Source organism: Cyprinus carpio, chromosome B12 (genome assembly GCF_018340385.1).
Source record: "Cyprinus carpio isolate SPL01 chromosome B12, ASM1834038v1, whole genome shotgun sequence".
Classification (NCBI taxonomy): Eukaryota; Metazoa; Chordata; class Actinopteri; order Cypriniformes; family Cyprinidae; genus Cyprinus; species Cyprinus carpio.
In genome coordinates this window covers 7,589,706-7,616,486 of record NC_056608.1, presented here as the reverse complement: position 1 = coordinate 7,616,486, position 26,781 = coordinate 7,589,706, and the positions used below count along the sequence as shown (strand labels likewise).

Sequence of the window (26,781 nt, the reverse complement as noted above, 5' to 3'; positions counted from 1 at the left end):
TGATTTTTTATGTTTCTGCCATGGTTAATCCACACCAGTATATATAAGCTTACTCACAGTAGTCTTTCTTATGCTAAAATATAATTATTGTTGGGATTTAATGGATTCAAACATAGATCACACAAAAGTTTCATCAAAAGCTTGTCTTTTAGAACAGCTACAAACTATTTGGAAGTCAGTAACAACAGAGACTGTGGAAAAGTAAATAAAAACAATGCTAGCAACAATGCAAGCTGTTATCAAGGCCAAAGGAGGCCATACAAAATAATAAAAATAAAATGCATTATTATTTGGTTATTATAGACCATTTCATTTTTTCAGTTTGTTATTTGCCTAATAAATGACTTTTTTTTAGCTTTAAATAAGATTTTGACAGATTCCTAATATATTTAGTTTTGTTATTATTATGACACGTGGTGTAAAAAATTTAAGCACTGTACGTCAGCATTGTCAGTAAATAAATATTTCCATTTATTCTTCAGTTAGCCTCTGTCTCTACCAACATATATATGCAAAGAAGGGGAGTACCGACACCTATATTATATATTTCCCACAGCTCCTCTCTGTTCCTTTTCTTCATGCAGGGAATCACTCGTTGAGTGAGATGACCTAAATACAGACACAGCTCCGCACCGCACACAAGCCTGCCAGGCTTCAGAAAGGGAGGGAGGAAAACACTGAGAGTAAAGCAGAATAAAGTTTGAGACGTTAATCTTTTTTTCCTCTTTGGGCAGGAGAACAGTTACGTAAAAGCCATTTATAATTCCCTTCATGCGGATCAAAGGAATACAAGAACCCAATCTGCATACATGCGGCTACACACCCGCAGGCACAGACACACGTGTGTGTGTATGTGAGAGAGAGAGAGGGAAAACAGTTTCTTCCTTTCTTTAAATAATCTATAAATCGACATTAAACTGTGTTATTGCTGCTACTAGTCCTACTAAACTGGTTGATATGTTCAATGATAAACAACTTATGAAACAAGATGACTACAGGGCTACACTGGGTTATCATCATTCTAGTACCTGCTTTTAACCCTGGGTAGGGGAACATTTCAAACTTGTAATTCAGAAGGGAGGTTATCACTGCTTTTGACACAGAGTTATGAAATCCTACTCCACTGCTTTTGCAGGGATAACCCTGCATTTGCTGTGAAAGTAGTGTACATAGGAAAACAATGCTGTATTAGGGGGCATTCACACAAAAATCATTTTTGCATTTAAAAATAATAGACACATATTGAATGGAAAAAGGGGCCGTTCAAACAGAATGTTTTTGTGCTGAAGAATGTGAAACAGAAGGCACTGGAATCAAAAAAATGCAAGGTCTAGAGATGCATTTTTTATAAGTTGAACTAGAGTGATGGATTTTTAGAACTACGTGAGACTCTTCAAATGATGCAAGACATGAGCAGACAGTCTAAGGGACCGTTCACAGAATGCAGCATGAAAAATAAAATAAAAAATAACAAACAATGGTGGTCCATCTTGCAAATGTTTACATAGAAAAACACTGGCAGGCGGCAGCGCAGTAGAATGCAAAAACATGTTCTGTGTGATCGGCCCCAAACATAGAACATATCTAGCGCATAGAAAAACAATGGAAAAGCAGCACACTGGAGCACACTAACACGTGCTGTATGAACAGCCCCTTAAAATGTTACCGCTAGAAGCTTTGACGAGGCACCTGATCAGCGATCAGTCGTCAGGTGGTAAGTCATTACGTCACTGCAATGCCAGGGCCGTACTTTGGGCAGTGCAACTGGTGCCGTCTGATGGTCTGAGGGGACCCCACATAGTGTAATGCCAAAATCACGCTTCTCTTGATATTTTGGAATGACTTTTATAAATTTAATAAATGATTGAATGCCTTCCATTTAATATTTTGGCGTTCTTTGACTGTGACTGTTAAGAGTTTACTTCCAGTTGCTGCTGCAACTACTTTAATAAGAGTTAAGAAAGATTATGAATATTCATTATTAGTTATTATTTATGCAAAATATGAGCAATGTCAAAACACCAGACAAGATTCCATTAACCTGGGGTTTAGAACAGTGGTATAATGAGGAGAGGATTTTGGGGACATGAAACGGAAACTGTAATAATCTTTTCTTCGAACAAATATATATATATATATATATATATATATATATATATATATATATATATATATATATATATAAAAATATATTGGATGTGACTTGGTTTTTTCCATTGGGAATTTTAGATTGGATCATTGCTGTTTGCTAATTGAGTGACAGTTTCCTAAAGGGGAGGGATAACTGTCACTTTACACCAGATCACACGTCATCAGGAGAATCCAGGTTTAAATTAGGTTTAAGTTATAAGTTATATGTTTGATAGTTTTCCCATGTAATTTTACTAAGTATATGTTTGAATACATCCATGATATAAATAATCTAATTTTACCCTTTTTAACAAATGTAAAAGATATTTTTGCACATTGAAGAAGCAGTGAAGAGCGAAGACAATTAGGAGAAAGACACGTTGAAACTGTTGTGAGGAAATGAGACAATTCCTCCATCTCCTGGCTGCAATGAGGTGTTGCAAATAAACATGCTGATTCACTCAGCATATTTGTTTTGAAAGAGAGTATATAGGGATATAATGTCCTATTTATTAGACAATTTGGTAACACTTTCGATTAGGGAACACTATTATCCGCATGAGAGAGATAGTCTCTTGTTAGGATTACTTTATCTCAGATTATTTTCTAAAGACATTTAGCAAATATCATGGCAGTTATATTGTTCTGATAATATAATTTACAACAATATACATCAACAGCATGCAAATTTCATGTCAGTTGCATATATAAGATGCATTACCCATATATTAACCAGGATATTCTTATCTGTTAAATAAAAAAGTAATGCATACTCGGCACTAAAGATCTTGTCATGGCCATGTGAGATGGTTGAATTTTTCATATATTGACATGCACTACTAGTGATGATAATGACTTGGTTTCCTTTTTGCAGAAAGTTGGGTAAGCCTTGGACAATTAGTCAATACTTAGTTCATAAATTATTTCAGAGCCTCAAATACTGACTAGTTCATTAATAACAACTAATGAAGCACTTCCCAGATCTGGATGTAAAAATTGGAGTTATCACATAATCAGCATGGACTAAAAGCCACAAAACAATCACTGCAAGTCTTCAACAACGTGAACAACAAACATACAGTTTAAAGGTATAGTTCACCCATAAATGAAAACTGTCATCATTTACACAACCTCAATCCGTGTATCATTAGTTTTTTTTTTATTTAAAGGGGTCATATGATGCGATTTCAATTTTTCCATTCTCTTTGTATTTACAAGCTCTTGGTGCATAAAGAAGATCTGTAAAGTTGCAAAGACTAAACTCTCAAATCTAAAGAGATATTCTTTATAAAAGTTAAGAGTCAACCATGCCCCGCTAAAACGGCTCATTCTAACACGCCCCCACATGTCTATGACACGATGTGGGAAGATTTGCATAACGCTACCCTAATGTTCACGCAAAGAAAGAAGGCGTAACTTTCTCGCTGTAGTATTGTTGCTTCCGCCGGCACCTTCTGTGTTGTGCGTTCGCTGTGCGTTTCGTTGTGAAAGTGAAGCTACTTTGTTTGGCCTTCCAAAAGAGGACACAACTAGAAATCAGTGGTTAAGTTGCATTTACAACACTGTTCCGGAACAGTTAAACCCAAATATTCAGATGTGTGCACACCGGACTGCAATGCAAGATTTTCATAAATAACTTGCCATTTCGGTTTGTTTCTCACCAAACCCACAGTACCTACTCCATGAGATGCATAGGATTATTTTACGACAGAAATGCATCCACTTCAAAAAAAAAAAAAAAAAAAAAAAAAACAAAAAAAACAATCGCGAGCAGGATATTTTTTTGTGTGTTAAGTAATAACTCTTTATAATAACATTAAGGTGAGTAGTCACTCTAGTTCACACATAAATTGCGATGGGTTAAATAATCTCAATAAGCAGACTGACGTGAACAGACCAGTATTGAAGGGCACAGGAAATAAGCAGCAGCCATGTTTAAAGCAGTTTAAATAAATATTGATTGAGTACTGATTGAAATTCCCTTGGATTTTTTTCCCCATCGAAGGGAAATAATTAATACTCTGTCCTTTATAGTCGTATAGTAAAATGTATATTTTTGTGTAACGTTAAGTTCAAAATAACTACAAAATGTAATGCCTTTGAAAAATAAAGAGAACAGAATGTGTTGCTTTAGCGTGTCTCTCTCTCTCTTTCTGGCGCACGCCACAAACATGAACCACAGTGAATACTTGACTTTTAAAAGGCTTCATTTAGATTATTTGACGTTAAATGCATCATATAAGACACTTTGGAATAAATCACAGTAGGATCTATATCATGATAAAAAAGTGTCTTTACAGTCTGGAAATACGGTAGGCTGAACATAAATTATTTTGTGGACCCTCTATTGCTTTAAGAACTGCTGGTCTACACAGAAGAAAGCCCTGTCCAGACTATGACCCGGTACGAGTTGTGTCCAGCTATTCATTAGTCTGTTTGTTTGATGAAAAAAGAAAATGTAGAAATGTAGTTGCAATGAATGCGTTAAGAATCCTTACAACTACAGCAGCGGAGGACTATTATTCTGCTGTTGTGTGATACTGTGGAAGATGATGACGGCACGGTTTGATCTTAGGCTGACCAATCAGCAGAAAGTGGCGTTTAATTCCCGCCCACGTGTAGAAATCAAATATTCAAAGTTCTACTCCAAAAATTAAACTAAAAAAGAACGAAAAACCTAAATTTGAGCTCAATTCTCTCTTTTTTTTTTTTTTAAAGGAACCGTTTTTTCATTGTTCTACTCTCAATATTAAATTAAAAAAACTAATGAACTAATGATACACGGATTAACCTCAAGCTGTTGTTTCAAACCTGTATTATTTAAACTTTTTTTTGAACATAAGATATTTTGAAGAACATTGGCAACCAAAACAATTGCTGGTAGCCATTCACTTACAACTGGAATGATAATAATACTATGGAAGTCAATGGCTACCAGCAACATTCTTCAAAATACACTCACCAGCCACTTTATTAGGTACACCTATTCAATTGCTTGGTAACACAAATTGCTAATCAGACAATCACATGGCAGCAACTCAATGCATTTAGGCATCTAGATGTGGTGAAGACTTGCTGAAGTTCAAACCTAGCATCAGAATGGGGAAGACAGAGGATTTAAGTGACTTTGAACATAGAATGGTTGTTGGTGCCAGACGGCCTGGTCTGAGTATTAAAAAAAAAACTGCTGATCTACTGGGTTTTACACACAACAACAATCTCTAGGGTTAACAGAGAATGGTCCGAAAAAGAGAAAATATCCAGTGAGCGGCAGTTGTGTGGACGAAAATGCCTTGTTGATATCAGAGGAAAATGGGCAGACCAGTTAGAGATGATAGAAAGGCAACAGTACCTCAAATAACCACTCGTTACAGCCAAGGTATGCAGAATACCATCTCTGAACGCACAACACATCGAACCCTGAAGCAGATGGGCTACAGCAGCAGTAGACCACACCGGGTGCCACTCCTTTCAGATAAGAACAGGAAACAGGCTCACCAAAATTGGACAATAGAAGATTAGAAAAACGTTGCCTGGTCTGATGAGTCTTGATTTCTGCTGCGACATTCAGATGGTAGGGTCAGAATTTGGTGTAAAGAACATGAAAGCATGGATCCATTCTGCCTTGTCTCAACGGTTCAGGCTGGTGGTGGTGGTGTAATGGTGGGGGGGTATTTTCTTGGCACACTTTGGGCCCCTTAGTACCAACTGAGCATTGTTTAAACGCCACAGTCTACCTGAGTGTTGTTGCTGACCATATCCATCCCTTTATGACTACATTGTACCCATCTTCTGATGGCTACTTCCAGCAGGATAATGCACCATGTCACAAAGCTCAAATCATCTCAGACTGGTTTCTTGAACATGACAATGAGTTCACTTTACTGAAATGGCCTCCACAGTCACCAGATCTCAATCCAACAGAGCAGTTTTGGGATGTGGTGGAATGGAAGATCAGCATCATGGCTGTGCAGCTGACAAATCTGCAGCAACTGCGTGATGCTATCATGTCAATACGGACCAAAATCTCTGAGGAATGTTTCCAACACATTGTTGAATCTATGCCACGAAGAATTAAGGCAGTTCTGAAGGCAAAAGGGGGTCCAACCCGGTACTAGTAAGGTGTACCTAATAAAGTGGCCAGTGAGTATCTTGTTCAACAGAAGAAATAAATTCATACAGGTTTGGAACAACAAGAGGGTGTACAATGACAGTTTTCATTTTGGGTCATCTCTCCCTTTAAATCAACAGCCATTATGGATAACATCATTTTCAACACTACAAATTCTAACCTGGCTCCTTAGATATGTTGCCAGTGCAGATGTCAAATTTAAATAAGTGCAGTTTCTTGCTTATGTGCATAAACATACTTTGGTATTTAAGGTATACTGTGTCTCTCCAAAAGAGTGTACACCATCTGCGTACAGCTCAGAATTGCCAAAATGGCACTAAATTGATTTGGAGAGACACACAGAGAAGTGTTGAATAATGTCGTTATTTTTGTTTTCTTCGTGTACAAAAAGTATTCTCGACGCTTCATAACATTACGGTTGATTCACTGATGGCAGATGGACTATTCTGATGATGCTTTTCATACTTCCCTGGACCTTGACACTGTTATTTATTTGGCAGTCTATGGGACAGTCTCAAGCCTACCGGTTTTCACCCAAAATACCTAAAATTGTGTTCCGAAGACGAACAAAGCTTTTATGGGTTTGGAACGACATGGGGGTAAGTGATTGACAATTTTCATTTTGTGGTGCAGTAACCCTTTAAGAGACGATTTCAAAGTAGAGATCAGAATGAGAGCACACAGATTTTGTAATCAATACTACAGATGCCACAGTACACGCTTTTCAGTCATTCATGGAATTCATTAGAAATGTGTATTCACTTAATTGAATATCATAAAAGTAGTCCATAAAACCAGTCAATCAATTCTCACTGAAAATTTATTACAAGCTTTGAACAAGAGGACATTTAAAATATTTACAAGACAATACAACATGTATAAAAAGCAACAATGAACAATGTAACGTGCAATGCAACATGTTATAAAAGAAACAAACTAAGAAACCTGGTTACACATGTGAGGCTAGTTTGTCTTTGATCACTTAAAAGAAAAAAATAAGTCTTTCTGCAAGTATAAACATTTCCTTAAGGTTTATATTCTTTGTTTTTTAACAAATCTTTAAGTAAAACAAAACAAAGCAAAAAAAAAAACCTAACAACTCCGTAACCTTTAAGTATCGTACACAGAGGATACTTCAGGACATTTAATAGTCATCAGAATCTGAATCAAGAGCGTAGGTCACAGGTTTGGTGGTACGTGCAGCTCGGCTCCTGGGAGCTCCAGACATCACAACCTTCTCTTCCAGTTGAAAACTGTCGTCATCCTCCCAGCTCTTTGCTTTCTGGAACGGAAAATTAAAGCAGGATTAAAAGCTTTTCAATAAAGCTACTATAGCAATGTCTACTATAAAACTATGTATATTTGTTTTATTGTTTGTAGCTTCTTTGTACTAGGAATACCATGGATTAAAAACTTGTGACAAAATACCAGTTTTGCACATTTCACAAAAATAAATAAAATAAAAAAAAATTGTCAAAGATCCGTAGGATCTGTAGCACTTGCTTTAAGCTTTAACAAATTTAGGATTCATATTTTATATATTAATAAAATGGATGCTTAATAGCAGAATATTATTCTTACAAAAATAAAATAGTACAATGACAAACTTGCTTATTAAACAAAACTTTTAACCTAAATAGAAAGGTGACGTACAGAGCCACGCAGATGCGGAGACATGCAGGAGAGAAAGAAAAAAAAATTTATACACGTACATTTATTGTGGCCACAAATTAAGAATTAATTCCTACGTTTGTTCCCTCATTTTATAAAAATCAAGACCACTTTGTACTAATTCTTTCTCATTTTGATTTCAATTAAAATGAGGGAGTTAATTACTACAATGTGGCCAGAATTCAACAAAACTATCCTTCATTACGGATTTCTTGTACTGAACAATTATTTGTACAGCAGTTTAATATTGAATGCTACATGCAACTGTATTAATTTGCAAGTATGTTTATCAATATTTAAACTTTTGACAAAGGAGTAAAACAAAAATACTGATTATCAAATACTGATATCATTAAAACACTAATTTTGATTAACAGTAAAGTGTCAAATTACCTTTCCAGCTGTGCTTTTGCCCTTGAGGCGAGCCATCAGATTGCCACTGTCAGAGTCTGAGCTGTCTGATTGGTCACTGCTCAGAGCGGGCTTCCTCTTCTTGGCTGGTTTCTTCTCAACCACAACAGGGGCTGCTCCATCCGAGTCAGAAGACTGTTTGACAGCAGCAGGCTTCTTGGCGGCTTTGGTTTTTTTAGGACTTGTTTTAGAGAGCACATCAAGGATTGAGGGTTGTTTTGCATCTAGAAAGGTAAAATCATTCATAAATATTTAAGAAGCTGCTATACTGATATTCAATATAAGCGTTTACATTCTTATAAAGGAATCTTTACTGGCATTTATAGCTCCATGCAGAACCTTTAACATCCAGGAAACCTTTCCATTGCACATTTTTTATTGTGGAAATTAAAGATTTTTTTTAAGAACTGTTCACTGTAAGGTTCTTTGGGGAACTAAAATTCAATTCAAGTATATTTGTATAGCGCTTTTTACAATACAAATCATTCTTCTATGGCATCACTGCCCTTTTGTAAACTTTTAAGACTGCAATGAAATTCCACCATTCTCTGAAAAAGTAACAACATTCAAACACCTGTTGTTTTCTTCTTAGAAGCAGCACTTGTCTTCTTTGCGGCCGGTTTCTTGGTGGCTCCTACGGCTGATTTTTTCACAGGTTTAGGGGCCGGCTCTTGGCTGGTCTCAGCTAGTTTAACAAGCACAGTAAACAAGTAAACCAGCTGACAAGCAATCACGTTACAGACAAAGCTAAAGAAATGATCTGTGATGGGCAGACAGTTGTGTGGTACTTACAGCCGGACTTGCTACTGGTTTCAGGTTTCTCAACTTTTGGTTTGCTGGCTTTTGCTGGTGCTTTTTTCCTGAAGGAATCAAAAACAATATTATAGAAAAATATAGATAGAATTGTTTTTTTAATAATTTTGGAAAAATACTATAGATAGTCATAACAGAGAATCGAAATCTGTGAAGCAAAAGTAGAAGTGGTGTCAGTCTTACACAACAGGTGCAGGAGGAGGGGAGTCAATGTCACTATCAGGTGCAGCGCTGGGTTCTGGGATGAAAGACTCATCATCCTCAATGACAGCACGCTTCTGTTTAGAGCTCTTCGCCCAGTCATCAAACTCATCTTCACTGCTCGACAGACTGTACTTCTTTTCCACCGCAGCTGCAAAGACAAAATTTAAAAATATTTTTTACCCAATTTCCCACAAATGGATGTTTTCCCCATTTACTTTGAGGGATCCCACACTTTTATCAAATGGAATTCCATGATCTGCAGTCTCAACTTGATGCAGTTGCTGATATTTATATTAAGATGAAATTGTAAGAGCTTGTAAAGTAAATCAGTGAGATCTATATAATACAGCAGACCTCCATAAACTGCATATCAGATCACACTCTCTCTCACAAGAGTCTTAGAGTCTTTGCACACGGAGTCCGAAATTTTCATCCGAAATCTTTGCACGTAAAACCTTCACCTTGTTCCAACACTTCATGGACTAAAGGAGTAAACTTGCATGAAGATTTTCACCTTTGCGCTCTTTCTTTTCTCTTGGAGCCACTTCCTCAGGAATCTCCATGTCAGATTCAGACTCTCCCTCAGAAGACCAGGGGTTCTTCTTCTGGACCGGTTTAAAGGAGAGGGTGGTCTGCTTGCCTGACTTTGTGCCTGACACAAAAACAAGATGAAACCTTAAGATCAGAATTTGATGACTGCATGAATGCATCTGATAAGTCCAATCAAAACTGCATGCTACAGAACTACAAAAGACTCTGAAATGCTTAACCAACAGCTGATTCTTCTGTAAATTCTAATTTCCCCTTTTAAGAACTACAGTCACATACAATTGGGGGCATTTGAAATTCTGTATCAACTGTGTGATGGTGCATTTGGGTTTCATGGCAATTCATTACCAGTTTCATTTTGATGAGATTGGTGGAAATCTTGTAATATGGTCACCTCATTTAAAAGTTATATACTAATTTCAACTACATGAAAAGCAGCAGTCCATAGACATCCAACTTCCTTTATTTTCATATAGTACATGCCTGTCTTACTTTTTTCTTTGGCTGGCTCTTTCTTGACCTTCTTGGTGAGTCTTGCAGTCAGTCCCATCTCAGAGCCATCAGCTGCTGCGTCTGCATCATCATCAAACTCCATCTTCATCACCACACCAGCCTCTTTCTAAACATACACACAAGTATTCCCTCAGGATCAGCTAAACTTATAAAATGTCTGGCTATGAAAACAGATTGAATTTGCTGCTGTAAAACAAAAATAATCTGAATAAACAGTAATCTGAAGTGCAGTACAGTGACCATTCAGAGATTTGCATACATGTGGTTTATGCGCGCATGCAAATCTCATTCAGCACAGGCATACCTTCACTGCTTTGCCTCGTTTGGCTCCCTCCTTCTTAACTGCTTGGACCTTCATGGTGCTGGTGACACGGGGGATGACACGGCGGCCCTGTGGAGTGGGCATGGTCTCGTTCTTTACCTTCACCACCTTTGATTTTCCCACTTTACCTTTCACCACAGGCATTGCATTTTGTGACTCTATCTCCTTCTGTTCCACACGCTACATGCAAACACACAGATAACCATCGATGACTTCACAAATCACTAATGACACTGAAATGTCTGAAAACTGGCACAATTTTCATTAAAATAATTAAAACTTATTTCTTCATATAAAGCAACTGCAGTACCAGATGTTTGGTATACAAGCTTCCACCAAATAGAAAAAAAAAAAAAGATCAGCATCTTGTTTACCTCCAGCTCCTCAGTAAAGGCTGCCAGATCCTCTTTCCACAGATCAGCAGGTGCTTTCATCTTAAGCGTGTTCAACTCCGCCATCTGCAGAACAGAAGCATAAGAACCTTTGTAAACTCCACTGCTATACTAAATCACCAGCTGTGCTTCCATCCAGCACAGACTTATAGTCACCTTAGCATCTCTCTGTCTGCACAGCTCATCCTTCTTTTCTTTGGTCAGGTACCACATGGGCATGCTGAGCAGATAGTTATAATCAGGGCCAGATGTGTCCTCCTCTTTTTCCTTCTCCTCATCCTCATCCTCCTCTGCATCCTGCCAAACACAAAATGAAAATGATACTGATGCAGGTAGCAGGTCAAAAGGAAGAAATAAAAATAATTTAATTTAATAAACAAGGTTGTTGTAGAGCATACCTTTGCCTGAGCATCTTTCCATGCCTTAACAGGGTCCGAGTCATAGCCCATCTGCTGAAGCATGCGGATCAGCTCCTTCTTAGGTTTATTTTCTAAAAATAATAAAAATAAGAAGCTTGATATCAAACACTTAAAAGACAGTAACTTTGGAATCTGTATTTACTTTTAACACATAGGGATACATAGTACCACATAGCGTTTCCCATCTAGACTGTGGTGAACAGCCAAAGTTTCAAAATTAACCAAAAAATATATTTAGATCCGTCATAAAACTTCAAATAAACTAGGTTATGTCACAGGTGCGGGCGCTGTGCATACATCCTACGTCCTCTGCCCGGAATGGCTTGCGTGTATGACAGCTAGCAGTAGTGTGAGAAACGCGTTTATCATTTTTTAAATATAGATATTTTTTTCTTACAAAAACGAACAGGAGGCCTTCATTCAGTTTTTAGTAGCTCAATCCAATGTGTTGATAGCAGACAAATAGGTTAAAAATGCACTTGTAATGTGTTGAGGTCAGTGTATGGCACAAGGCAATACGTGCCGCTTCTGCATGTGGTGTGAAACCAAACACAAAGAGAGAAAATAAAGCATGTCTCACCAATGACCAGTGTGCCCTGGATCTTCTCCAGAATGAATCGGGCCTGGTTGGAAAGTTTGGCACTTTCAGCCCCCAGCATACCTAGCAGCCAGTCTTTCCTGAGGACGTAATACTTCATTCTGAGCTCAAAGAAATCCTTCAAGATGTCCTGAACAGACTCGTACTTCTTCAGACTACCCACATGATCAAATAACACCTGCATGGGAATGAGAATGATACAGACAACAAATGTTTTAAAATTGGGTAAAAAAAAAAAAAAAAAAAAAAAAAAAAAATAGTATGCATTTTTTAAAGGATGAATATTGCGACATTAAGTATATGGTGTGTGCTGTTCACCATGGAGTGACAGGTGAGCAGATTCTGTAGTTTGAAGACTTTGTGTAGTCCAGCTGCCTCAGCCTCTCTCAGGCGCTCCTCTGTCATCTTAATGACAAAACGCACTGTGGTGTCTGTATGATACTCCTTATAGTCTGTGATTAAAGATGGAACCTTCTCCGTGCCGTTCAGCATCGCCTCCAAAACATTCTCCTTATAGGTCTGAAAGATGTCATGTTATTCATCATTTATTCCAAAGAAAATGTTTGTTATTTTTATCTGCTGAACTGACCGGCATAATTTTCTGCTCGTGCTCAATAGGAAAGGAGACATAAATAAACTTCCTAAAGAAAGTATCAAATCTTCACACACCTGTGTCCAGGTTTTGATTGGCAGTTCAGTAATCTCAATGGTGGTAGAGTCAATGATGGCCACCTCTCCATTATTCACATACTGATTCTTCGCCAATTCATCAATGGTGCCTTTGAACCCCTTATAGCTTGGCAGCTAGACATAAATGGGCAAAATGAGTACATCAACCAGTTCTGGTTTAGAACAATATGCATTATGAAAACAACTATGCATTGATGGTAATTAAATTTAAAACATGAATTTATTTTTACCATGGGAAGTGGATCTTCTCCATTGAGCATGCGATGAATATTGTTGATGATCTCTCTCACGTCATAGTTGGGGATGCGGCTGGCCCATCCGGTGCCGATGCCCTCACCTCCATTAGCCAGCACCAGAGGGATGATGGGTATGTACCACTCTGGCTCCACTCGCAAATTATCATCGTAGTTATACTTCAACAGGTTATCGTCCACAGCAGGGAACAGCAGACGAGCAAGTGGACTGAGAATAATCAAAAACGATTTTGTTTTACTTTACTAGTTATAAAATTTTTATTTGTTAGCCATAAACATTAGCCGTGTGCATCTGTGTACCTGAGCATAGTAAAGATGTATCTGGGGCTGGCAGAGTCTTTGCCTCCATGCAGACGTGTGCCAAACTGACCCAGAGGTTGAAGCATGTTCAAATTATTACTGCCCACGAAGTTCTGAGCAAGACCCACAATGGTCATCATCAGAGAGACCTGTGGATAGAAAAACATTGAAATAGTTGTAACATGTGAAAGCTACCAGGTTCATTAGTTTCATATTATAGTCATGCCAGTAGTTTAATAGAGACATATTAGCTCGATTTCACTGAATGTGTGTTCATATTTATAGTGGGGTAGTGTCTTGCTAAAAACAAAAAGCAATGTGACAAGATTTTCCATATACAGACTAAACAATGAATGAGGTGAGTGGAACAAAAGCCCTCACCTCTCCATGGTGGTATGCTGACATCTCAGCCACTGATCCAGCCAACTGAGCCACTTTCACCTCTCTCTTATCATTCCTCTTAAAACAGCAGAAAAGCACTTTCCTTTGGCCTGGTTTGAGACCTGAAACATACATACATATTACTTCTCTGCATCTTTGCTCAGTAGTTCTTTGCTTGTATTCTGGGATTGTCTTGACCATGAATGATACATGCAATGCTAGATTTTAGTTAATCTTATACAAGCAGCATAATTGCATCATTTTACCCTTTGTTAGCATATAAAACTATACAAGAAAAATTCAGGTTTCTCACCATCCACCAAGCAGGGGATTGATCTCTCGTTGTCAGAGTTGGAGAACTGCACAAGCTCTTTATTGATAAAGTCATGGTAGGTGAGGGATGTGGTTTCCTGTCCGTACAGGTACTCCTGCACAAAGCAGAAAACAAGATTGTGCTTTCTAGTGGCACACAAGTCTATAAACTATATTTCCCATTTAAAAAAAAAAAACAAAAAAAAAACTCCACATTGATTTTTTTTTTTTTTTAGGGTATTGGCACCTCAGGCAGGTTGTGTTCTCTGCGCTGACGTCTGTTGATCATGAAGCTGGTCAGCCATTCCTTCCTCTCATCTACCATCTTCTTACTAAAGGCCTGCAGACAGACAAAAACAAGTCATAAATATCATCTTTAGGAAACTTAATTGTATATTCAAAGTTGTTTGATTGTGTCCACTGGAAATTCAAACTGAGACATGGTTACCAGGGTGATAGCTTCATCATCAGCCGGCCCAGAGTACTTAAAAGGGATTCGGTGTCTCATCATATCCGAAAAATACTCTTTGGCCTCCTTAGATGTGCTGGTACCCAAACCTGGAGAGTGGCAGATAGAAAACTACATGAGATATTTGCAAATGACCATGTATACATGCATGTTTTAGAACCACTTTCAAATGTTATTGCAAACACCCAGTGTGCTGGTGACCCAATCTGTGCCCCCTTCACTTTCTACATCACTTGAACACATAAGGAGGACAGAGTAAAAACACTGCTTACGTTTGCCAGTGTACTACCACAGGTGTTTGAGACAAACCTTTGTAGTATTTGATCTTCCAGGATTTGGTGTTACTTTGTTTCTCCTTCCACTCATTGAACTCTGGGATACTGTAGAAAGCAAGCTCCTGCTTCTTATTGGATGCCTAGAGAGCGACAACACCAGCAGTCATTGAAACGTTTCCACAACAAGCATTTTTGTATATTGTTGATGACAAGGGCAGCTGGAATCTACCTTGATGATAGGTGTGATAAACTCTTCTAGGAAGTTGTGGCGCAGCAGTGACGGCCAGTTATGATGGATAAAGTTGATGAGAAGACCTTTAATGTGAGATCCATCTTGATCCTGCAGAAATCATCCATCATTATACACACAAACTACACCTTATATTCTGTAACAGGCACACTGTGTAGAGTCTGACCTGATCTGTCATGATCATGAGCTTGCCGTAGCGCAGGCTCTTGAGTGACTCAGGGTCACTGTAGTTCTTCTTGTACTGCAGACCCAGGATCTTTATGATGTTGTTGATCTCAGCATTCTCCATGATCTGCAAAAAAAAGTTTGCTTTTGTGGTGTCTGTAATTGATACAACCCCATGAACTGGGACTGGGCTATATGACCTGAAATCAAAACCTTGATTAATTGAACACTCTACCTTATATATACACATATACACACACACTTTATTTTTTAAAGTTATGTTTTTGTATTTTTCTTTACGCCTTTATTATGAGAGGACAGTGAAGAGCTGACAGGACAGCACTGGGAGGAGATGAGAGAGGGGAGCAGGATCGCCAAAGGACCTCTAGGCGGGATTTGAACTCGGGTTGTCATGAGCGCAGTTGTGCTATATGTGGACGCTCTAACCACAAGGCTATGGGCACCAACTCGATTACAATTACTGATCGACTTTTCTTGCCTTCATTGTTCATTAAAAGTTTATACTGTAAATATACTACTATTAAAGTTATACTAAAATTAAACTATTAAAGGTGGGATAGTTTTTTTTTTCCTCTAATGAAAGTGTATTCCTTTGTGATGTTAAAATAATTTAAGGAAACAAATTTGTGGTTATTTGTTGAATAAGTCGAATAATTAAAATCAGACCTTGCTTAAAATGAAGACGTCTTATGAAAAAGTCACATTTCAGTTTTATTGTAAAAAGCAAGTTTCCTGTAAAATTTTATTAAAAAAAAAATTATATATATATATATATATATATATATATATATATATATATATATATATATATATATATATATATATATATATATATATATATATATATATATATATATATAAATAAAAGTAGAAAATAACTTACAACTCTTGTAAATCAATATTATTTTAAAAGGTCATGAAACCCAGACTACTTTTTCTGAGATTTTAGCAGAGGTGTTTGTGTTGCACATCAGAGCACAATGTTAGCATCCAATCATTTTAACTGTTGGAGAAAACTGGTTCATTTGAAGCTTTTGCGCGCTATTTTCATCTTCCGGGTTTAAAATCTACATTGTATTGACGTCACAATTTGTGACGTGGCAATGGACTAAAGTACATCGATGACGCGTCGGTGTCTATTAAATTATTCATGAGACTGCGTGTTCTTATCCTATGAGAAGACGCTTCACTTAATTATTCACAACAGCATGTGTTGATTTGCTGTGACAGACGATTCAGACTGTCAGATGACATTGCACACATTAAATGGGAGAAACGTTCATGGACTGAAGAAGTGTTTGTTTTTGAAACAAAATAATAAAATAACAAAACCAAATAAATAATGCACTGTCAAAAGTAGATAGAAAACTTAAATAATATCTGGCATCTCCTGTAAACAAATGTTTTAAATAATGAATGTAAATACAATACTGCTGATTAAGAGAAAGAGCAGGACACCATCTCAGTGATCTTGTTCTGTCACTCTAAATGCTCAAGTATTTACTCTAGGTTCTTAATGGCCATTCACACAGAACATGTGTTTGCGTCTTAAACTGCAAGATGCAGTGCTCAGGAATGTTTTTTTTAAAAAAAGCACAGTGCAGAATGCCTCCACCATGTTCTCGTCAAATACAAAACTTGCCATGCAAACATGCTACTGTAAACAAAAAAAAAAAAAAAAAAAAAAAAAAACCGGCATGGGAAAATAACATTGGTTAAAGGTTCTGATTTTCAGTTTCGATTTCTTTTCGATTAATGGTCCAGCCCTACCATGAAGCACTCAAAATGCTTTTGAATCTACTGACCTGTTTGTGTGATGCCTCTCGAACATTGAGCATTTTACCACGCAGAGGGAAGACACCGTAGCGGTCACGTCCCACCACACCCAGACCCGACACGGCCAGAGTTTTGGCCGAGTCTCCTTCTGTCAGGATTAGAGTGCAGCTAGTGGAGTTCTTCCCACCTGAAACAAACCAGCAATCCTAAAATTAACATCCAGGCTGAAAGTGTTTTAATATTTGAACAGCAAAATAAACCTTGTTACCTGCATCGTTGGCATCATCCAGCTTGGGTACTCCTTTAATCTTAGTGTGTTTGACAGCAGAGCATTTCTTATTGAGCTGAGCCTGGGCTTTAAACTTCACCCAGTTCATAATGCTCTCCACGATTCCACAGTTATTAGCCTACAAACAAGACACAGGTGGGTGAATTAGCTCAGAAGTTTATGCAGCTGTAAAACATCTTAATTCACAAGTGACAAATTAATATCAACATTTCAGTAAATGGTACCAATAAGAGTAAAATTTAACAGTGCTTGATACCAACTTCACCAGTGCATACCAATCACCAATTTGGAATTGTTTAACTAAATCATGGCACCAGCAATTCATCAAATATTAGAAAGAGGAGCATTAAAACCAAATTATACAGCATGGTCCGGGCAATTCAAGATGGTTTAAGAGTCACATTTCTCACCTGTTTAACAAACTTTTCACTCAGAGAGCAGGTGGAACCGAAATTCTTCTGCTGTAATGTCATGTTCTCTTTGGTCTGAGAGTCAAAGCTGGGGTTCTCAATCAGACAGTTCACAAACAACCACATGTGGTTCTTCACCTGCACACAGAGTCCAACCAGCACTTTACATCTGACCACAAAATTACACTGCCATAATCTTTGAGGTTTTAATAAACACCAGGATGTACCTGGAAAGGTTTGACAGCCACTCCAGCCTTGTTCTTCTTTTTCACCACTTCAATCAGTTTGGACACAATCTGGTCTGCAACATAGTCACTGTGTCTGCCACCCTGAAACACACAACATCATATTTAAAGCATTTTCCACTGTCAAAAGTATCCAAGAAAGATGTTGATCCACATTTACAGGTCAACAACATTTAATGGAGTTTCAGATAGCCACCCAGTTAAGGCTCCTACAAAAACACCACCACAGCATCTATCCACACCAATTGATATTGTTATGCAAATATTCAGTTAAAGTCAGATAGATTTAGAGTGGCTGTCAGTGTCTTTGTTTATCAGTTTGAGGTGGAAAAAGCAACAGTATCTTTCCCATCCTATTATCATTAGCTCTTACATTTATCAGGGTTTCTGCAGGATTTTTAAGCTCAAATTTAAGACTTTAAGACATTAAGACCTGCACAAATAAAAATAATACCATATGAGCGTGGTAGGACAATGTCTATAGTACCATATTAAATTGTAAAATTACTGTAAAAAAAAAAAGCATAATTTACATAATTTAAATGATTTTAAAAATGATATAATTTAAGTAACAAATTAGGGGTATGCGATATTGACAAAAAAATATATATCTTGATGATTTTCTGGGATTTTCTTGATAATGATAATTAGATGATATTTTGCTGAATGTGTTACTGTGTTGATATCTTAAGGACTACCGTGGACAGCTGACTCCTGAATTTTTTGATATTCTTTATACAGTATTCTGTGTGGTCAGTTCACAGCAGTGATAGAAATAAATATTCAGCAAGTTTTATGGGCATTTTTACCTTTTTTTTTCTAACCTTTCTTTACCTTTATTCTAAAAGTGTGCACCATCTTGAGTGAAATTCTTGTATTTGAGCTGTTACCAAGCATACATAAAATATTGAAAACTGATGTTTGAAATAATTTTTTTTTTTTTTAAATAAAGCCAGGACTCTAGAGTGTGATCAATTTCTCAATGGTGCGACAAAAAAATAAAATAAAATAAAATAAAATAAAATTCTCCCCGTGGTTCAACAACAGACACTAGAGCCCTGCATTTCAGCCCGAGCCCGGCGGACCCCAACTTTTTTTTTTTTTTTTTTCGCCCCTCGAGCCGGACTTCGGGATAATTTTCACGTCATAGTTCAGACGCGGGCCGGGCCTCCCGCCTGTTTTAGACTACTCCTTACTTTTATATTTTAGACGTCCATCAATTAGTGATGAAAAAAAATAAAATTTGCCGCGCTGGTGGGAACAACACGAGACCGTGCTACCGCGACTGTCAAGAGCGGCTCGGCGGTGTTTAGTGTCCTTCCAGCAGCAGCGCAGCTGAACAGTTCTGCGTTCAAATACACGCAATAGGCTCCAGCTTGCCGCAAAGCACCGGCAAAAGCAATTACCATAAATGTGACAGGGGGAAATGGTAAGGAGATATTTGAATTATTTACTAATAAACTAGTATTTTCTGAGTCTGTGTCGCAAGGATGAAGTTGCTGATCCTGACTCGCCATCTCATTAAACGCGCCTTTAGAGAGAAGTGCATCTTTACGGATTATGATAATGAAAGAGTTTTTGTTTTCGATTTGTTTTATTCCGTTAAGTAATCATTTAAAGCTTTCTATAGATATATTTATCATGTCTGTGAGGTATGTTTTCAGTTAGTTTCGGTTCATTTTTGTACTCCTGTTAGAGACGAGACACAGAAAGCGCATCGTGTTTGTTTTCTTTATTTCATAAAAGCACAACGTTTTGTTGAGATTGTGAGTGCACACAAATAAAAGACCCTTTGCAGTTACAAATGATGTATTACTCTTACCTTTATGAGCAAAAAGATTTAAACAAAAATTGACAAAAAAAAAATTTATAAAAAATTTTTTTTACTTAAAAGAAACAAAATATAATCACTTTGCTATTACATACAAAACATGAACTTTTTTAATAGCTGAGACAGTAGTATAAGCTGTTTAGGGAGCGTTTAGCTGTTGAAATCAGACACTAGAGCATCCCTTCATTCAGATACAGTGGAAGATCTGATAAGAATCAGTGTAGAGGGGCCAAGTCTGGAAGACTGATGCTAGAGAGAGTGTGGCCAGCTGGTCAAGAAGGCCAAACTACAGGAGTTGGCCATCCGAGGGGCAAGTGACTGCAATGGAGGATAGTTCATAAGATATTCAGTTTGAAGCCCTTAAAACACTTAATTTAGATTTTCTTTTTATTTAATTTATCTCGAGATATTTTAAGGTTAAATTTCAGCTCAGTGAAGCACTTTAAGCACCAACACTTTTTCAGTAAGTTACCTTTCTTGTAGAATAGTGCTTAAAATAAAGAACTTTATGTTGACCAGATTGTTATTTAATAATTTACAAGTCAATATTGCCTATATGGACAGCGATTAAAAAAAAAAAAAAAAATTAACTTGTAAAACTGCGGTTTGAATTTGCGGAAATTTTTTTGGGTGCACCTAACTTTTGTGCTGGTGCTCCCAAGAAAAAAAAATGTAGGCGCACCAGTGCAGAAAGTTAGTCTAGAGCCCTGAAAGCACTATTTTAGTTTTTGTTCAGTATCCTGGCACTCTTTTTTTCCATTGTCTTTTTACTCGGTCACATATCTTAGTAATACTCATAACTTACATATCATTTGAAAACTTTAAGTTTTTAAAGAAATTAAGTTTTTTGAGGAAACAATAGCAGCCAACTGAGTTGGTTGCCATTAAAGTCCATTATATGAAGAAAAAATCCTGATATGTTTTCCTAAAAAAATTTAATTTCTTTTCCACTGAAGAAAGACATGGATATCTTGGATGGCATTGGGGGTGAGTAAATTATTAGGAAATTTTCGTTTTGGGGGGAAATAATCCTTTAACCTTCCTCTGATTCATAGGTGTGATTGGCAAAGGAAAAAAAAGCAGGAAAATATAAGACGCACCTATCATAACGCGGCGACAGCACGTGTGGAAAAATAAAAAAATCTCGAACGTTTTATCGAACGCATTTTTTATTGATATTGATTACATGTCTATTGCGATACATATTGTTTTATCGTCCAACCCTAGCGCAAATCATTTAACATGGGACTGCTTTGTGAATGAGGGTCAGTATAAAGCAGGTTTTTTGCACAAAATTTGCTCCCGAAGGATGGAGCAGTGCCAACTGTTTGAGATCCAGCTACACCTACAGAAGTAGTAAGTATCAAGTGTTTATTTTCCAAACTGCCTTTCTGAAAGAGCTTCTTGGTACCTTGCAAAGCTAATGTTGCTAAAGCTACCATTGTCTGTCTGTCACTGATGCTGCCTTCACGTGCTACCAGAATGACGGTAAATAAGAATGTGGTAGTTAAAATTGCACATGAAAGCAATGTGAAGTCGACCGCTGGAATTAGTCAAGCTTTTAATCACAAGTGGGGCTTATAAAGTTTGTATGGCACCATGAGTTATTTTTATCGAAAACGGCGCCTTTTGGCTCATACCCTAAAAGTGGCAATTTTAACAAAAATTTTAAGGTATTTTGAGCTAAAACTTCACACACACTCTCTGGGGACATCAGAGACTTATTTTACATCCTGTAAAAAGGGGCATAATAGGTCACCTTTAGGTCAGACTTTTTAAGGACCCGCAGACACCCTGCATTGTAAATGGGCCTTTTGAAAAATGAAAACAATGCCAAATTGCAAAGCTGAAGATGTTTACCTTAGTCGTGGCAATGCTGTTAACAAAGCTGACTTGCTGGAACCCTTTATCACTTAGGGTAAGACACACCTCCCAGCGATCATTCACAGCCTCATGGACTATTGTCAGGGGAGAACCGGTCTCATCCACCTTATCCTTTAGATACAGGTCCACATAGCTACGGAAACCATTAACCTGAAAAGATTAAGGAAATTTAACTTGGTTGGAAGATACAGTGATGCAAACAAACAGAAAAAATTATGGGGTCAAGAGCAAAAACCAGTCATATACTCACAGGCAGCTTCTTGCCATTGAGAAAGACACGGACACCCTTAGTAGACCCAGCGATGTCATACGCTCGTCGAGTCAGCAGTGCGACAGTGTCTTTATCTAACGCCTGCATCTTAAACTTTGCCAGGTCCGGCTGGAACGTGATGCAGGTGTAGTCATCGCCATCAAAGGGTTTGATCTTATACTCGCCTGCCCGGCCCATGTTATCAAACCATGTCTTTGGGAAAAAGATTAAAGAAGTTTTAACATGTTGGTCCAAGAAAAGGCACATCAGCTGTGATCAATGTTACCACTATTAAATCACACTGACTGTACGATAACTGAAGCATCACAATCTGACTAGATTGCTCGCAGAATTCTAAACTACAGGAGTATACAATGACAATACTGCTTTTCTCATCGACTGACAGCCAGTACTTCAACGTAAAATGACCTGGTGTGCAATTGCAGAGGATTTCAGTTGCAAAGATTTAGTTGAAAGGTTTTGATCCACTTCAAATGTTAACTACTGTCATGTAATGTTAATTGAATTTTTTTCTCTCTCCACAGGATATGAAATAGAAATAGAAACATACTGCCTAACAGGTAATTTTCCCAACACAAAATATATTTCACTATGTAATTATGTGGGGGAAAAAAATGAATCATTTACAGTAAATATTACAACACAAGCCTAATACAACATGGCAAATATAACTTGGAGCAAAAGTAAAAGCTTCACGTCCACTCAGCCAGCATTATTTCTCTGCAAAAGTTGAGAATTCTTCTAATAGACTAACACACTGTACCAATAAAAACAGTATTGTCTAACAATTACAGTCCCATTTGTTAGAAATTAATTCCACAAAATGTGCAAAAATCCCAGTATGGCAGCATGGTGGTGTCACACGACATAGTTCTTTATAAATCAGTGAACACAAATAAATTAGTGTCATGTACAATACCACTCCCTGTATCAATAATAATATTATATCAAATATTCAAAACAATACTATAGTTGTCAACAATTGAAGTAGATCAAAAAAGTTCAAAGTTGTTCTAAGACAAGAATGCATTTTGGTTTTAGGACAGCTTTGATGAAAGGTTTTGATGCACTTCAAATGTTAACTACTGTATATTACTTTTATATTTAAAAACATTTGTATAATACAAAGTTTACCTGTTTGAAACAGCGTTTTGACTCTCGGCATGCAGTCTCCACCGTGAACTTGATGCTGAAGATGTTACACAGCTTTGCACCGTATCCATTACGGCCACCTGTTAACACCACACACGATTATACATTCCAATCAAGTCAAGTCCATTCATATGAATCCATGCACTTCCAGCTCGACCTCACCTGTGACCTTCTTCTCATCATCATCATAGTTACTGGAGGTCAGGAGTTGGCCAAAGATCAGAGCAGGAACATAGACCTTTTCCACCTTGTGCTCAACCACAGGAATACCCTTTCCGTTGTTCCACACACTAATGGTGTTATTCTCCCTGCACACACAAACATGCATGACTTAGATGTCTTCCTGATCTACAACAGTGAACAATCAGAGTGTGGGAAGTACTTACGAGTCAATGTTAACCTTGATGCAGTTCATAGTTTTGTCCCTCTGTTTGTTATCAGCAGCATTCACTATGAATCAAAGAATGAGTATTATACTCAAGAAGCAGTCCTTAGAGCACATCATGCCTACATAAGGTCAAAAAGAGTTGTCTTTCAAATGTTTGACCTTCATTTAACAATATTTCACGACCTCTATGTATGTGCATTGATTGATGTTTATGTGAATAGCCTACATTAAATCTCTTCATCATATAAAGCAATAGTTTCTTCAGTGTCTCGATTAATTTGAATGAATGTTGCAATATCATTTGTGATTTATGAAAGTTTTGGATTCATTGAATTTCAATGTAGGGACAGAAGCTTCTCTGGTTTCATTAAAAATATTTTCATTTATGTTATGAAGATGAACGAGTGTCTTATGAGTTTGGAGTAACATTTGAAACTGTAATGATGGATGATGTGTTTTAATAAAAAAAAAAAAAAGAAAAAAAAAAAAAACCACCACGCTCTTAAAAAGAGCAATGGAACATAAGCAATAAAAATACATGCTAAAAATACTGTGTGGGCATTCTGTTTGAATTAGTTTTTTATATTTAAATGAACAGAAAACATGCACTTGAGTAGTTCAAGTCAAGTAAAGAAAAAAGTAAAAGCAGGCCTATTTTATCAATAAAAATGTTACTTAAAAAGCTGACTTTTCTTTAAGCGAAGGTAATTATTAAAGATAGTTTTTATAATACAATAAAAGGTAAACGGTTTAATTAGAGCTGTTGGTTAATCATAGCAATGGCTTCTGATTAATCATTCTTATAATCCATTATTAAAACTGCTAGCAGCAGACTAGTCACTTTTACTAGATCACCAAAAAAACAAAAACATAAAACCTCACCCAGAATCTCATCAAAGATCTTGTAGAGTCCTGGGACATACGTGATGTCTCTGCAGTTCATTCCCATATCCTCATCAAACACCCACATTTGCTAAACAGGAAAGAGAAAGCAAAGAAACACTGGGTTATTCTACAGTTGTGACGGCAGGCACTGCCATCTGAAAACATTTAATTCACTTTCACAAAATGAGTTGGCCAGGTTCTTGACAGAATGAAAGAGACTGATACTTTTAATTCTGTTATTTTTTAAAGCATAGTTCAGCATGAATTCTTGCCTTAATAAAATGAGTGACCACCTTAGAATAACCATTGATTCTACTGCTGTATTAATGAAACATGGGCAGTATGCATTATTCATAAACAGTTGGTGCCAGTGGCCCTGATAAATAGCAATGTGGAAGATCTCTACCTGAGTAACAGGCTCCACAGAGCCTATGTAGGTGTCAGGCCTGAGCAGAATATGCTCCAGCTGGGTCTTCTTCTGATAGATCCTTTCCACAGACAGACGCTTCTCATCTTTCTTGGGCTTACTGAGAGCCTTATTCTCAAACAAACTCTAAAAATAAAAAGACACAAAAACAATGTTACAGCAAATAAGAAGCAATGTAAGATTGCTAAAACAAACTAAAGCACTTTTTATTTGGAAGTTGAGACATAGATGATGCGAGACAAAGGACAGAACGTTTTATGACTACACCCAGTCCAATGATTTTCTGCTTTATATTATGTTGTATATAGTATACAGTTTTTTTGTTTTTGCTTTTTTTAAAACACATATTGATAAAGTTTAACGTTAAAAAAATTTCTCTTCATTGTGTGATTCTTGGATTTAATCAAATTACGTTCAATTAGACCCCCTTCATAAAACGAGCCAGAGATTTTGAAAATAAAAGGCTTAAGATGTGTTATTATGGTGAAGGCCAGTCTTAATCTATAAAGAATTTTGGACAAAATTTGCATGGCGCCATCAGTATTTTGGACAATTTACTTAAACAGATAACGGGCATCTCCAAAATGTTTCCGGTCAACTTTCAGAAGTACACTGCTTACCTCAATGCTAACAGACATGGCAGACTAACAGTCACAGTGTGCAAATCTAACTGAAAAAATAAAGCGTCACTTTCTGCTTTAGGTAACACATGTGACCAACACCACGTTACCGGTATATTGTAACAACAGTATGGAACTATAAGTTAGCGGAAATTATGATAACCATGGTAACTTTCTCGCAAGGGTGAGGAATCAGTTTTATTGAACTCGTTACGAAGATTCAGTATACAATGTAATACAAAATGTGGCCTACACTAAAAAACGATGCATTATGTTACACAACGCAGTACAAAACACGTTTGCTAGTGTCCAACGTCAACATATTTCAACTAAATTCCGGCAAAAGTATGACCCATATATAATGATAGCCATGTAGTATACTAAAGTAAAACACTTAACATTTCAACCCTAAATTAACTAACGTAACTTCTACATAAGTAACGTTACTTGAACAATAAGAACAAATAGTCAACGTGACACTGTATCCCACAAAAATATCATGTATTTTTTTCAACTAATATTTTTCATACATAATACATGAACACGGATTATACATCATTAAGGGTCCCGTTCTTTTGATAATGATGTTGTATAAAATTAACTTACCTTCAGAGGTCCTTCTGTTCCAGCCATTTTAACCGTTTACCTCTTTCACGAAGCGAAGCAAATTAAACTAAAATACAAACCGATTTGCCTTCAACTGTAACAAATCACTGGCCCTCCTGAATTACAGAATATGCTTCTAACTATCTGAATTAAACGTATGAACTCACGAACTAATTCACTAACACACGCGCGCCTACAAACCAGAGCAACAGTAACCGATTTTCAAATTTCAAATCACACATATGTCCTCCCGCCAAGAACGCTGGCCAATCACTGTCAGGAGTGGGTTGGGTTGTGGTGTTCTTAACCAATGGCGTTACAGATTTTGAGCAGTGACACGCCTACCTTCATAGGTCCAATAACATAGGCGACAACACTCGTTAAACCAATGAGATTTTTGTTCCGGTCTCTCTCACGGTTAAACGGTCATAGTGCTGCCTTCAAAATTCGATCAGAAGAAAGTACCTCCGGAGACAGGAAGTTAAGCAGAATTTGGATTCGAACGTGCCTTGATGTCTTCCTGCCTTGGAATGCTGCCCCCGAAGCCAGCATTTTTCGGATGCAGCCATTATAATCAACAAACAGAAAAATGTTTGCGTTGTTGTTATTATATTTCTGTGAATGGCATAAAATACATTGAGAAAACGATCCGAAGAATGAGAGTTTGAGGATGGAATGTACTAAATCCCATTAAAATGTCTATAACGTTTATTCTTAATTTCTTCT

At 37.1% G+C, this 26,781-nt stretch overlaps 1 protein-coding gene across 2 annotated transcripts; it reads right to left on the bottom strand.

Moving 5' to 3' along the window:
- Positions 1-7,064: 7,064 nt before the first annotated feature.
- top2a (DNA topoisomerase II alpha) lies at positions 7,065-26,288 on the bottom strand. 2 transcript variants are annotated; one of them, XM_042735154.1, is made up of 35 exons: positions 26,056-26,288; positions 24,809-24,955; positions 24,400-24,490; positions 23,516-23,579; positions 23,292-23,437; positions 23,112-23,209; positions 21,957-22,169; positions 21,683-21,856; positions 17,974-18,075; positions 17,747-17,884; positions 17,316-17,454; positions 17,077-17,234; positions 15,252-15,377; positions 15,065-15,175; positions 14,870-14,975; positions 14,540-14,649; positions 14,339-14,431; positions 14,093-14,207; positions 13,780-13,901; positions 13,399-13,547; positions 13,075-13,306; positions 12,824-12,958; positions 12,473-12,673; positions 12,137-12,332; positions 11,536-11,627; positions 11,294-11,434; positions 11,120-11,203; positions 10,728-10,925; positions 10,394-10,529; positions 9,876-10,013; positions 9,341-9,509; positions 9,137-9,204; positions 8,919-9,029; positions 8,327-8,568; positions 7,065-7,544 (listed from the first exon to the last, which is right to left on the bottom strand). In XM_042735154.1, the coding sequence occupies exons 1-35, from the start codon at positions 26,080-26,082 to the stop codon at positions 7,407-7,409; spliced, it is 4,710 nt and encodes a 1,569-aa protein (XP_042591088.1). In that variant the 5' UTR covers positions 26,083-26,288; the 3' UTR covers positions 7,065-7,406. The 2 variants fall into 2 exon arrangements, with proteins under 2 accessions (XP_042591088.1, XP_042591089.1); XM_042735155.1 differs by having other exon boundaries at positions 10,403-10,529; positions 26,056-26,287.
- Between the last annotated feature and the right edge of the window lie 493 nt (positions 26,289-26,781).

Bases quoted from the DNA above. Each gene is read 5' to 3' on its own strand.
- top2a (XM_042735154.1), bottom strand. From the start codon at position 26,082: ATGGCTGGAACAGAAGGACCTCTGAAG. The intron at 17,235-17,315 runs GTAACAAGGTTT...GGTTTGTTTCAG, and splicing joins GGATGATGCCAACGATGCAG to GTGGGAAGAACTCCACTAGC. The intron at 10,530-10,727 runs GTATGCCTGTGC...GTGTATGTTTAG, and splicing joins AACGAGGCAAAGCAGTGAAG to AAAGAGGCTGGTGTGGTGAT.